This window comes from Poecilia reticulata, linkage group LG4, assembly GCF_000633615.1.
Source record: "Poecilia reticulata strain Guanapo linkage group LG4, Guppy_female_1.0+MT, whole genome shotgun sequence".
Taxonomy (NCBI): Eukaryota; Metazoa; Chordata; class Actinopteri; order Cyprinodontiformes; family Poeciliidae; genus Poecilia; species Poecilia reticulata.
This window is the reverse complement of record NC_024334.1, coordinates 21,563,830-21,577,378: the sequence shown is the minus strand read 5'-3', so window position 1 is coordinate 21,577,378 and position 13,549 is coordinate 21,563,830. Positions and strand designations below refer to the sequence as shown.

Here is a 13,549-nt window from a genome sequence, read left to right as displayed (position 1 = left end):
TTGACATGGCCCTTTCAGGGGCGGTGAACAGAGAACTACAGTTTCCAGAATTCACGCGAGCGGTAAACGGAAAACGCGTGACTACAGCGTGATTACGTTCCTCCGTCTCCACCCAGTTCTTAAACAGCTGGAAACAATTTTAAGAAACTCTTGTAAAACTTTTGAAAATATGAACCAAACATTCTCACTTAGTTGAGCAAAACTGTGGGTTTTATAATCAGAATATTATAATTAAAATTATTATTTTATTTCTATTATCTATGTAATCCAAGTTTTATTTAAATAAATTCCATTAGAAGAATTATAATCTTAGATTAATATCACACATATCTTTATTCATCTCGCTTTCATACACGTTCTTACTTAGAAGTAAATTATCCTTTTCAATTTACTAACAAAATGTATCATTTGTCCCAAAACACACAAATCGCCGCCATATTGACTAGCATTTCTGCTAACATATTGTCATTCTCAACGTATTGGAAATGTGCTTGCCCTTGTGGTATTATGATATTGTAAGGGTTTAGAAGTACCAGGCTGTTCTGTTTAACATTAAGCAAGACATTCATTAATTAAACCACTAAAAAATAAATAATACTGGGAATTATCTTTAAGCATTTGTTGAATCTTGTTAATTTTCATGTCATTTTTAATGTTCTGTTTAATGTTTTGAAAAGGTAGCTGAAATAAAATTCCTAAATTATTGCAATTAATATTTAATTCAACTTTGGTGTAGTTTTGGTATATTTGGTATAATTTCAAAAATAAAGTAAGTTTAATTTAGGTTAGTTTGATCTTCAGATGTTAAAATTGTTCTCAAACATTATCATTGCTTGTACTATCATATAAAAGCCTCAATCTAAATTGGTTTAGCTTAATTGCACTTGTTCTGTTTCTTTTGTTCTTACATGTTTTTCACACTTTTATTAGCATTTAAAGCAAATTTTGCCACACACAGTATGGCGGACACGACGATCGTTCTTCTTCTGCAATAAAGTCAAGCTCTGTGGCCAATCACATAACTCGAAACATCAGCCGGAACGCGCTTCCTGTAAAAAAAAAAAAAAAAAGCATGTGACATGTTTTGGTTGCTGGCAAGGAGCGTTCAGTACTATGCGGATAGCGTACACATAATTTACATTTTCTGATTCACCTCTGTTGACTTTAAGATATCAGTCCTTATTATCTTAAAAAGACATCTTGAAATCCCAAAAAACTTTGAGCGTTTCCTTATCTACATGTCAAGATTTTAAAGTTTTCGAGAGAATGCTGGAGTAAGTGGGAAAAGCAGGTGCACAAATCCAACGTACCCTGGAAGAGCCAAGAATTGATTTCGACCAATCAGCGAAGCTTATTGATGGCCGGACCTGACTCCCGCCAATTCCGACTCGGGAGCGCGAGGCAAGCGGCGGGGTGAGCAGAGGGAGAACGCAGGAGATGCGGAAAGACTTTTAGTTATGCTTATGTGAAATAAATTAAGATCGTATGACGTGTAAATAAGAACTTGATATTTAATAACCAGTGGGGGGCCTTTTTGGCGTTAACGCTGCTCTTGTCGGTGTGTCAAAGTTGTTTAACTGCAAAACATTGTGAACGAAAGAGGCCCCGGGTCAGTATTTGGGATGTTGGCGGCGGAAAGTTCATCTGTGGACGGACATTTGGCAGTATCGACTCCCCACAGAAGAGGTAATACCTTGTCTTGAAAGCTTAAACACTTGAAGCATGCAAAAATGTTATCTGTTGTGCCACGAGCGAGTCACTTTTTCAAAATTGTAATTTATCAATTAAATAAAGGAACTACAGGTGTAATGTTTGCAGCTTCTGCTGCACTGTGGTAACTTTGTCAGCGTTACCAGTATCGGGTAGGCTTAAATTTATTTACTGTACTTGTATCATTTCATGAAAAACCTCTTGTTTGGGTCATAAATCTGTTGCTGCTGTCTTGAAAGCAGTTGCCCTCAACATGGTTGTTAACATGATACTAATATGATTTTTTTGAACCTTATTTGTCATGTAGGAGACATTTAAGTGCCGCCACGCTGTGCCTTTGTCTTGTCAACAGTTTCTATTGAAGATGTTTTACATTAATAGCTAGCAATGATGGCTAAGTCTGTTGTTGCGTAGCACAGTGTCTGATTAGTGTCATTAAAGTAGCATGCAAAGCTAGTCGTGTAGCATGGTTGGCAGGCTCAAAGCTAGTGCGTAAGATCAAAGCTGCTCTCTGAAGTGGGCTGTCAAAGCTCACTTCTTGTTTTTGCTTTCTCATATGTCCGTTTTACGGACTGTTACACCACAGCGCGCTGCAGATGTTCAGAGTGGGTTTTCCAAAGCTTCCAGTTGTCTGAAGGACAGTCAGACATTACCTGGCAACCCCGAGGTGCTGCTCACTCTGCAGTCTCGATCCGGTTGGGCCTCTGTAGCCCCGACTGAGACACAGGTTGGCGGGAGAGCGAGCTAAACACGGCCACTAGATCCAGCCTCATTTTGTACTCGGAGCACAGGGTTAGGTATATGAATGCAGCGTCACAGGCCTTTACGTTCAACACGCTTACATTTCTAGAAAGCGTTTTGATCATGGATGCACGTCTACTGTAAATGGACAAATGATTAAGTTGTCGGAAACTATTGTTTGGTGGCATTTGATTGAATGTGACATGTTTATCAGTTCACTCACAACTTGTGTAGTCTTAGTTTATCATGTCATCAATTGATTTTTAATCTGCTGTTTTCTTTCAGGCATGGATTGCAAATCAAGTAATGCCAACAAGAAACTTATTCAAGGTAAAAGTGACATGGGGTTGTTTGCATTTATTTATCATGCATCCTCGAACACGAAGGCCAAAATTGAAAAGCTTTTCAAAAAAAGTTGTCAAAGATAGGTATTCCATTGCAGTAATAACAACCAAGAATAATCTTACAAAAACAGTTCTGTGTAAAAGTATTTCATTCCCCCACCCATGGCTTCTGTTGCCTTTTTTATGCCAAGATGCAATGTTTTCACATCATCAAAATATTGTAATATTATACCAAGATCAATTGGGTAAATAATAGTTTAGTTTCTGAATTAATATATCTAACTGTCCTGTAAAAAAGAAAAAAGACACGCATGTTGAATCCAAAATCAGGAATCCAACTTGGTTAGGCCTTTAGGAAAAATGAAGTCATTTTGACCAAAATGATTTTAACAAAACAACACATCTTTCCTGGGTTTAAATAAATTTAGGCACCAAAAGTCACCGACACCAATCAGCTTGAAGTGTTAAAAACTCAAAAGAAAGGTTTTGGGTTTGGCCTAGTTAAAGTCCAGATCTAAATCCAATTTCCAGTCATCACAAACACTTGATTTTTATTTTTTACTTAAAATAAATAATTAATTGATCAATTTATGTATTTGCTCAGGTTATCTTGGTTTAATAATAATAAATCAGTTTGATCAGAAACATTAAAATTTACTAAAAACTTTAACTAAAAATTAAACTAACTTTGTCCTGTAAAAAATAAGACGCATGTTCATTATTTATTTATTTACATTACTGGAAAAAATTATTAGTGAAAACAGGCACTCTGCATTTCTACAAAAAAAAGGTTGCTGTAATTGATGCAAAGCTGAGCATATTCATTTAGTGACCTAACTGTAGATTAATAACAGTGAATTATTGACAATATAATTTATTTGTAACCGTCTTCTTTTTTTGCTTCTTCTTTTCTTTTCTCTTGTTTCCAGCTCGTCTCCCGTTCAAGCGCCTGAATGCCGAACCTAAAGAAAACCAGCCACCGAAGCGTCCCTGCACCCATTCCTGCCCCGGACCCGCAGACCCGGACACGCAGAACGAGAACGAGTCGTCTCCTCTCTCCGAACGCAGCGGCCCGCCTCTGGTCAACGGCCGCGGCCCACTCGATGGCTTCCTGAGGCGCAGGTGCCCCGGTTCCTCTGCGTCCTTGGACAGTAAAGCGGTCATCGATCTGACTGACGACGTCAAATCGTCCCCCGTAAAGCGCCGCGGCTCCCCTGCGCCGGCCGCTTCTCGTCCTGCAGCGAAAACCAAGCAGCAGCGCAAAGACAGAACAGAGGCTGCTGGGAAACACAAGAACGTTACTGACACTCCTGAAACACAGACTGCAGACTTCGTCTTAATTACTGACGAAGAGGCGGAAGAAGAGGAAGAAGAGGAGGAAGAGGAGGAGGAAGAAGAGGAAGATCTCACCACATTTGTCTCCCAGCTGGATACTACTACTCAGGATTCAGACAGCGAGCCAGAGGAGCAGAATGAGTTGGGAAATAAGTCGACACAGTCGCCGTCATCGGCCAGCTCCATGTCTGAGAGCTCACCAGAAAACGGCAAGACCGGGGACTCGACGCCAACCACTACACCTAAAGTACGAACCAGCATGGGAGCAGATCATCCAAGTTTTCTACTGCGTAATTGTTGCTAAAAAAAAAAAAATCTTACTCAATGGACATGTAGTTTCCCATTTTCCATATTTTTTAAGAAATGATTTTTGCATCACCAAAATGTATTTAAATGTTCATTTGCTTTCTACATTTTGAAAAATAAGTCTAAAAATAATGACCAAAAACCCTTTTTACAAAAGAGCACAGTGCCTAAATTTTCTTCTTATTCGCTTTTATTGTTCTTGCCAGAATTTATTCAGCTTTGATTTTTGTCAGTAAAACATCCCATACAATGTTCTTTTTCTCCCGTTGAAGGACCCAAAGACCCCCACCACCCCTAAGATACCAGCAGAGGAGAAGAAGATCAAGAGGCGCTCATTAAAGGTAGACTTCGTAAAGTTCAGCTCCTGCTGCAAGGCGGTTTGGCATTTCAAGTTAACAGGTTTCACATGTAGCCTGAAAGTCTGAAAGAAGTACGTTAATTTTTTGTCTTTGATGTTTTCCAGGTCTGGATAAATATGGAAAAACTTTAGCTTTTCTAGACTTTATCGCCTATTTTCCACTCCCTACAAAGTAAACGCCCGCATTTATAAAATTAATTTAGTCAAATAGGCTGGTGAGTAAGAATACGGTGGCCATGCTGACTTAAAGCTGATGTTGAACAACTTCAGTAAAACATTTAATTGCAATCATATTGCCAAAAATTTAAATGCATAAAATAAAATGTCACATCCTAGCAAATATTTAATCCGTGCACCCTACTGTACACACTAATGCATTGGAGATTGTATGCAATTCTGTATATTTTACAGTATTTGCTAAGACATTTTGATTTATCTATCAAAAGTGACAATAGATGCAATATATTTTTTGTTGGTGGTCAGAATGAAATTTTTGCTTATTGACTTGTTGAAAGTTATTTTGCTTGCTGTAGAATACAATTATTATTTTATTTTTTTTGGTCATGTTCTGCAACCAGAAGGTCTTGGAGTTTGATCTATGATCGGGTTACAACACCGGTTATAAAATTTCGGTTTTGAAATGAAAACCTTAAAGATTTTTAGGAAAACATGGCTAATGTATAAAAACAGCTGATGTATATATTTTTTAAATGTATTTAAACATAAGTATTTCAAAACAACTATTATTTTAAATAAAATTATAAAAAATTGGCTTGTTTTAGGTAAATCAAAATGCTTTTTCAGACCAAAATATTAACAATAAGCTTAATCTGTGATGTCATAGGAATAAAATTAAACAACATATAATAGACTGGAGGAAAAACAGCAGCAGCAGATGTGTCCTTTGTTTATAATTGGAGGTTTTTCAGGATGATGCTTCATCATTGTTTAAAAAAAAAAATTATTTATTGGAAATGTATGTTTGTAGATGGTAAAAATAAGTTGAGAAATCTGGAAAAGTTGGTGATTTTAAAGAGGAAGCAATTTTAGAAACTCTGCTTTAAGATTTTCTACAAATGTTCCTCCAGTTAAGACTCAACTCTTAGTTTCAGTGTCTTTTTCACCCCCTGAATTAATCCTTAGGTTAACTGATTATGTCTGATTGCAGAGTTTACAGGAGCAAGAAGAGCGGTTACGGCTGCGGCAGGAGAAGGAACGGCAGAAGGAAGAAGCCAAAGCTGCAAAGGAAAAGAAGAAAGAAGAGGCTCGCAAGCTCAAAGAGGAGAAAGAAAGGGAAAAACGGGAGAAGAAGGAAAAGGAGGAGCGGGAAAAACGAGAAAAAAAGGAGAAGGAAGAGAAGGAAAAGGCGGAGAAGCTAAAGGCAAAAGAGGAGCTGCGGAAGTCTAAGCTAGAGTAAGTATAAAGACACGTTAGGGTTGTTGTTTTGTTGTTGTTTTTCACCAATTTCATGTTATTTATCTTCCTCAGGGCAAAGCTGGAGGAGAAACGGAAGAAGGAAGAGGAAAAGCGAATGAAGGAAGAGGAGAAACGCTTGAAAGAAGAGAAAGATGTAGGTCTTTGTAGAAGCTAATATTTTGTGAATGTGATGAAGTTGGTTAATATTTAATGTTTTGACTGTTTTCTTTCTGGTTCCAGCGCCTAAAAGCTGAGAAAGCAGAAATTACTCGGTTTCTACAGAAACCCAAAATCCAGCAGGCCCCAAAGGTCAGTAGGTCACCTTTATTAAGGTTTAGAGACTCATCATCATCATCCTCTTGGACTCTGAAGATGCTTTCTGTCCCTCTCGTCTCCTCAGACTCTGGCAGCTGCGTGTGGGAAGTTCGCTCCGTTTGAAATTAAAGAGAACATGTCTCTGGCGCCTCTGTGTCGCGTTCAGTGTGACGACTCGGTTCTGGAGGAGCTGGACCAGTGTTTGCTAAAGCCTGCCGAAAAACTGAACGCACTGAAAGACTGGATCGGACAAAAACCCAGATGGTCGGGACGCACTGAACTCAGACAGGCGGACACGCTCGGGTGAGAACAGAGACGCTCGGTGACCTGGTCCAGAAAACAATGAGGGCGGATTCACCGATTTACATCCCGAGGGTTTGATTTGTAGCTTAAGAATCAGACGCTCTGACGGAGTAGATACCAGGACTTTGTGGTTATAGGACCTTTTCTTGTTAAAGTTCCCTCCGTTGAGACACTTTTCGTCTTTATTTTTTAGTGTCATCGTTGCTCCGTCTCTTGCTCTGCTGACTAAATAATCTGCTGCTTTTTCAAATAAGCTCACGTAACCAAAGCTCATACTGCACAGAACTGATGAAGTAAAAAGAAGTGAATCACTAGATTATTTGTTTGAACACTAGACTGTATAGACAAAACCTCAACTATTGCAAAATATTAAATGAAGCACTTATTGTTTATCAAGTAAAAAAATATTTGAGACTCCATAAGAAATACAAACAAGCAAATTTAAGTTATGAGTGTGATCCTTAGCCCTTCATTTAAATTATAATAATGGAATGTTTCTATCAGGATTTGAGTTCACATCTAATTTATTTAGGAATCAACATTCTCTACTCATGAAACGTGATTAAAATGAGCAGAAGTGACACAGTGAACCGCGTAAAACCTCTACATGAGCGGAGCCGACAAAGTGAATTCATTTATGAAGAGTTTAAAGTTTTCATGAGAAAACGGCATCTGACATCACTGAGGGCATGCAGGGCCATAAAAGAAAGATGATCGTTTCTGTCTCTGTGTGCGTGTGCACGCGTGTGTTTTATCTTTAGCTGCTTATCACGCTTCTCCTGCTGTGATTCGAATCTAAACTTTACGAGTCGTCCAAGCCCCGTTTACGTCTGTGAACTATGTACATATTATAAAGCGTTTCTAAAAAGACTTATTTGATCTGGAACGTCTAATCTTCCAAGTTTGATTTGGAGAAAATCTACTGTTGTTCCTAAAAATAAAAAAAATAAGTTTATGAAATTAAAAATGATACATTTGCAAAAGTATTTGACTTCCAAAATGCTGATATTGAGTTATTACAGACCATTAGCACAGCTGATAAAATTATCATTGTCCACTGCTGGTTTACAGGAGATGCTTGAAAAAAATGATTCAATTTTATATTTTTTAATTGCTGTCCTGATCTGCTGACCAAACACATTTCGCTCAACATTTTGTTTTCCCTGCATGTGTCAGATGTCTTCTGCTGCAGCACACCTGATTCAGTTTGAAGGTTAATTAATAAGTTTCTGCTGGAGTTGAAGTAATTCAATAATTAGAATCAGGTGTGTTAACATTAGCCTCGTATCCCTGCGGTCTTTTCGATAAATATTTCTCTAAGAGAAACGATAAGTTCTGCTGATTTTCCCCGGTGCTCAGCTGGTGATGCGTACACGCAAGGAGAAAATATAATTGTACATTATAATTTAGTACTTTTAATCTCGTATTCCTCTTTTCAGAAGATGATTATTTTTATTTTTCAAATCCAGATTTTAATGCTTTATTGAGTGTGAAGTTGAGGGAATTGTGGTTTTCTGCTGATGGGAAGGCTGTTTTTAAGATGGACAGATTTTAAGTCAGAAGTTTTTATTAGATTCTCTTGGTGAAACGTTTTAATAGAATCTGCACAACCTGAAGAAGAAACGCGGATTGTAGTTTATTTGGCTTCAGAACAACGTCTCCAACCTGACAACACTTTGGCAATTTAATGATCCAACTTTATTTAAAGAAAAGTTAGATTTAAACTAGGATTAGGAAAAAAAAACAAAAAAACACGTTTGACTGTTCAGAGTGAAAGATGTTTGGGAATCGATTTTCTCTTCTGGGTTTTGGTTAACCAGCGTTTTCTCCTCGCTCTGCTCCTTCAGGGACTGCATAATGTTGGACCCGTCCAAACCGGACGACACACCGGACCGCAGACGCTATGGACCGATGAAGCTGCTGCAGTTCCACGAGAACTACCGTCCAGCGTACTGGGGCACCTGGAGGAAGAAGAGCTCACACATCTCTGCCCGCTGCCCCCTCAGGCAGGACAAGGTGAAACTGGTTTCCAGAAACAATTAGTTATTTGAATTCAACAAGCAGTCGTGGCTGCGTAGATGACGGCTGTTTTCTTCCACCGCAGGATTTATTGGACTACGAGGTGGACAGTGACGAAGAATGGGAGGAAGAGGAACCTGGAGAGTCTTTGTCTCATAGTGAAGGGGTAAGTGGACAGGAGTGGCTTTTGTTGTTCCACATTTTGTTTTAAAAGTTCAATCACAATTTATTTATTTATTACATGACCATCCTGTGAATGGAGCTTATGTAAAATGCCTAAATAAATGATTTCCAGTTGTTTCTGTTCAGATGTATCTGTGGTTAAGGCTTTAGCGTGTTTTAATCTTTTTCCACCGCACATCATTCAAAGTTTTCTCTCAGATGTAAATTGTGTGTTTCATACATCATTAGTGTTTCAATTAACACTTGTATTCTGAGTAACTACCGATCGCAGCATACAGATATATTTTAGAGAGTTTCACGCGGGGAAAATGTTTGTTTTTTTTCAAGTAACTTCACAACTGCTTAACTGATTGACAGGAGGAGGAAGAGGAAGGCGGGGAGGATGACGACGATGACGACGGCTTTTTCGTTCCTCATGGCTACCTCTCAGATGATGAAGGTGCTCTGGAGGAGGAGGTATGATTAAATCTTTTGTTTATTTTAAGTGGAAGTGGGGAGTTTGTCAGTGATTTAGTTTAATGGAGTCAACTAGTCTTTTTGTCAAATACGTTCCCGTTTATGTTTTAATTCAAAGACGAGTAACGCATTAAATAGGAAATGAAAAACGTTGTAGAAACCTGACATTTTCTAAGTGTGTCTTTAAGTCACTGGTAAAAAAAATAACTAAAAACGTACATCTTCGCAGGACGGCGGCGACCTGGAGAAGCAAAAACTGCGTCAGACACTGAAAGCCAGAGAGTGGGACGAGCTGATGTCCAGCAAGAAGAAGATGAAGGTGCTGGAGGCCGTGGTCAGAGGCTGCGTGTGGGACGAAGACGGAGGAGGTCAGGAGGCCTTCCAGCCTTACGCCGTGTGTCTGATCGACCCTTTGCCCACTGTGGACAACAGCCCCACGCCTGCAGAGCTGCTGCAGAAGGGGCAGAGAGAGGAGCAGCGTAAGTTTAAAACGCATTTTCCTTTCGAAGTGACATCGGCCACAAACGTGACGTTCAAACGTGTTTGATTTCTTTCCTCGTTCAGCTCAAACCTTTTCAAGACAATTATTGTGAAGAAAATAATGACTTTGTTCAAATGGCCTGAGTTTATAGACCTTTAGCTGCATAACTGGACGTTGTAATTGGAGTGAAATCATCAATAAAAGCCAACAAGGAAGCTGCAGCATTTCTCCCTTAATAAAACCAATAATGGCTTAAAGATTTTATTTTTTTTGCAAAAAATATTCAATTTGATTCCACCAGACAACTTCCAGTCTTGAGGCAGAAATCATGCATTTAGCGTTTGATGCCCCAAATAATTATTTATTGTTGCAATTAGTTTTGTTGTATTGATCAATCGTTAGTTATTTATCTAATGTTTCTCGTGCTGATGGCTCAGCTGAATTGGCCAAAAGTCTTAAAAATACCACTGAGAAATTTAAATCTATATTACCGTATTTTTCGCACTATAAGGCGCACCTGAAAACCTTCAATTTCCTCAAAAGCCGGCAGTACGTCTTATAATCCGGTGCACCTTATATATGGACCAATACTGAGCCACAAYAGGTCTAGCAACTACGGTAAGCAGCCGCCGACTTCATTTTCCCCTGTAGAAGAAGAAGCGCGCGGTGCATGCTGGGATAGGTGTCAGAACGCTGGTTTGTTAATAAAGATTGATAATACATTTAAAGCCAGGGGGGCGGAGGGGCGGGGGAAGAGAGACAGAGACTGCRGCGGCAGCGTGTCGGTTGGTCTGTGTTACCCAGAATGCAGTTGGGCACAATATGCCAACACCAACACCGTCAGTGAAACAATGACTGGAGCAGACTACTATATAAAGTACTGGGGGATCACTTCTTTACAAATGTGGATATGTAATAATAGAGTACAGAACAAATTGGCAAGTGTCTATTCTATGCGCCTTATATATGAAAAAAGTTTTAAAATGGGCCATTCATTGAAGGTGCGCCTTATAATCCGGTGCGCCTTATAGTGCGGAAAATACGGTAATATTTTTACACTAATTTACTCTTCTATCAAATAGTTACTTAGGACAGATATGCCTCCAATAAGCTGAGATGTAAACCCGTCTTATGCAAACACGGCTCCTCGTAATAATAATTATTAGCCACCAAATTTTTTTTTTTTTATCTATTAAGCATATTTCACAAACATTTTACATTGTTGCATTGACCGCTTGGTGACTGTTATAAGTCAGGGGATTATTTGGTGAACTGTTCTTTAAGTGTTTTTGTGAAACTTTAACTGCCTTCTCATAAGCATCCTAACATTCAGGTGAATCCTCTCTCAGTTCTAGGTCAGCTGCTCCCCCTGCTGCACGGAAACCCCAACAGCGTCAAAGTCATCATCTCCGAGTTCCAGGAGTTTTGTCGTCAGCAGAGCTCTTCCTCTTCCTCCTCGTCGTCACCATCTAAGCTGCCCAGTCCTCAGGGCCCTCTAGAAAACGTCCCGTCCAGGTGAAGAGCAGCGTTGAACTGAATTTTAAACATCGGCACTTTACCAGTAGTCGTTCTGTTGACGTTTCCGTCTTTCTTCTCTCTCAGGTTACATCTGAGGCGCCTCATCAAGAGCAACGCCGTCTACGAGAAGCGCTCCTCCTTCAAGCGCTTCTGCTGGTACGTGCACGCCGAGGTCCTGGCCCGCTTCGGCCAGGACGCTCTCCCAGTGCCCTGCAAGTGGACCTACCTCACCTCCGGAGCCCGAGACGAGTCCCGCGAAGAGCCCCCGGCGGCCACGGGCTCCCAGGGAAACTCCCCGACCACGCCCCAAGCTGCCTCCACCGCCCAGTCGGCCTCCAGCAAGAGGAAGAGCGCCGGCAGCATGTCCATCACCAAGTTCATGAAGAGATGCAACGATCCTGAGCAGGCACGCCTCCGAAAAGCGAAAAGTTCCCACCGCACGTTCTTACTTCCCCCTGATGGGAAAACAATCTGTTAATGTGGCTTCATTGTTCTCTCTCAGGCCGAAGCGGCGGAGACGGACGGTTTCCAGGCCGACACTGAGGATGACTATGACGAAGATTGTGTCATTATCTCCACACAGAGCGGTGAGTTACCTGAGAGGAGCAGGAATATGTTTTGGTTGTTTTGAAAATCAGGATTTTTCCACCAATGGACTCCTTGGGTGTCCCAAGGCGGCCATCTTGTTTGACATGCGTATTTTATAGCTTCTATTTATATACATTTTGAATTCAGGTCAACTCTATGACACAATATTAGTCAAGCTATGATTTTTGTTTTTTTTTAATTACGAGAACAGTCGAAATAAAAATAATAAAGTATTCCTTTAATGAGAACTCCCAACACAAAAATAATAATTTTAAATCAGGAATGTTGTGAAGTTATTTTTGGTTTAAGTTTACAGATAAAACTGTATAATTTGATGCTGATTTTAAAACTGTTGTCAGTAGCCAGACTTTTTCAACGTTTGAGCAAACAACCACAGATTCTGAAGCTTTTTTTCTCATTAAGTCAATTTTCACCATTTTGAGACATTTTCTGGTAATATTGCATCTCTATTCTATTATTATGACCACATTCTTTGCAATTAAACAAAAAGTCTCAGTCTGTCTCGCAGCGAATGGAAGGGATGACAAAAAATAGCCACTTTTTGAAAAATATTTGTAATTTCTCTTTAAGAAAAAAAAAATAGGGAAAAAAGAAATCAATTAAAACTAGATCTGGTTTGAAAAAAAAAAAAAGATTTTGTCACCCTGACCTAGTAGGAACACTTGTGAGCGCTTCAGTTTTAAACCAGATATGCTTTCCAGTTACACCAAACATGATCTGACTTTGCAGCTCCCAAGAAAGAGAAGCCCTCCGGCGAAGAAGACTGTTCAATGGAAGTCGACGCGTCTGAAGCCGCCGCGCTCTCCTCAGCCTGAGCCAATCACAGGCCGCTCTTCCTCTTTAGCTCTCCCTTCATGACTCGTTATTCTGCATCCAAAGGAGACTCGAGTGATCGAGCCGTGTGACTCGTCAAAGCCAGCAGAATCCAGGCTGGGTGCTTTTGAAGTTCGCCTCAGCCGTTTCCCAACAAGGTGTCGCAGATGTTTAGAGTAAAAGTTGAGGATTGTGAAAAGAATCAAAGCAACTTATCAGAGTCTTATTACTAATGCTTGGGCCGAGATGGAACAAGGGCAGAAATAAACATTATACGAAGCGTTAAGAACACAAATAATCACGGTTTTTGAAACCACAAACTTGTTTTGTTTGTTTTTTTCTTTTTGGTCCAATTGTACATAGTTTATCAGAAGTTAGTGCTGGAAAACGAGGCTCCGAGTTCATCTGTACATTGTGATCTTACTGGTTTCATTCATGCTGCCTTCATTGGAAGGGTAGAGAGGTCTGTATGTGTACAGTTAGTTACAGTGTTGGTGTTTTATAAATATATGTATTTTCTGTATTTTCTCAAGAATACTTGAACAGGATAAATTCATTAAACATAAATAAAATTACTGCACCTTTTATATACATCTTTTCCTATTATGTACCAATTTTCTTTTGTTGTTGAATTCACTAAAT

General features: G+C 39.6%; 1 protein-coding gene across 2 annotated transcripts; it reads left to right on the top strand.

The window, feature by feature from the left end:
• The first annotated feature begins 1,182 nt into the window (after positions 1-1,182).
• On the top strand, positions 1,183-13,498 carry chaf1a (chromatin assembly factor 1, subunit A (p150)). Of its 2 annotated transcripts, XM_008407277.2 has the most exons (17): positions 1,183-1,413; positions 1,570-1,686; positions 2,737-2,781; positions 3,725-4,377; positions 4,709-4,777; positions 5,963-6,207; positions 6,283-6,364; positions 6,451-6,519; positions 6,611-6,828; positions 8,676-8,844; positions 8,933-9,013; positions 9,388-9,486; positions 9,716-9,965; positions 11,317-11,482; positions 11,570-11,891; positions 11,988-12,072; positions 12,824-13,498. In XM_008407277.2, exons 2-17 carry the CDS (start codon positions 1,623-1,625, stop codon positions 12,907-12,909), a joined length of 2,703 nt encoding a protein of 900 aa, XP_008405499.1. In that variant the 5' UTR covers positions 1,183-1,413; positions 1,570-1,622; the 3' UTR covers positions 12,910-13,498. The 2 variants fall into 2 exon arrangements, with proteins under 2 accessions (XP_008405499.1, XP_008405498.1); XM_008407276.2 differs by having other exon boundaries at positions 1,184-1,686.
• Positions 13,499-13,549: the final 51 nt, after the last annotated feature.

What these genes read in the sequence shown, in the direction of transcription:
- chaf1a (XM_008407277.2), top strand. Translation starts at nt 1,623, where the DNA reads ATGTTGGCGGCGGAAAGTTCATCTGTGGACGGACATTTGGCAGTATCG. An exon ending in AGACAGGCGGACACGCTCGG is followed by an intron (nt 6,829 to 8,675) that starts GTGAGAACAGAG and finishes CTGCTCCTTCAG; the next exon opens with GGACTGCATAATGTTGGACC. An exon ending in CTAGAAAACGTCCCGTCCAG is followed by an intron (nt 11,483 to 11,569) that starts GTGAAGAGCAGC and finishes CTTCTCTCTCAG; the next exon opens with GTTACATCTGAGGCGCCTCA.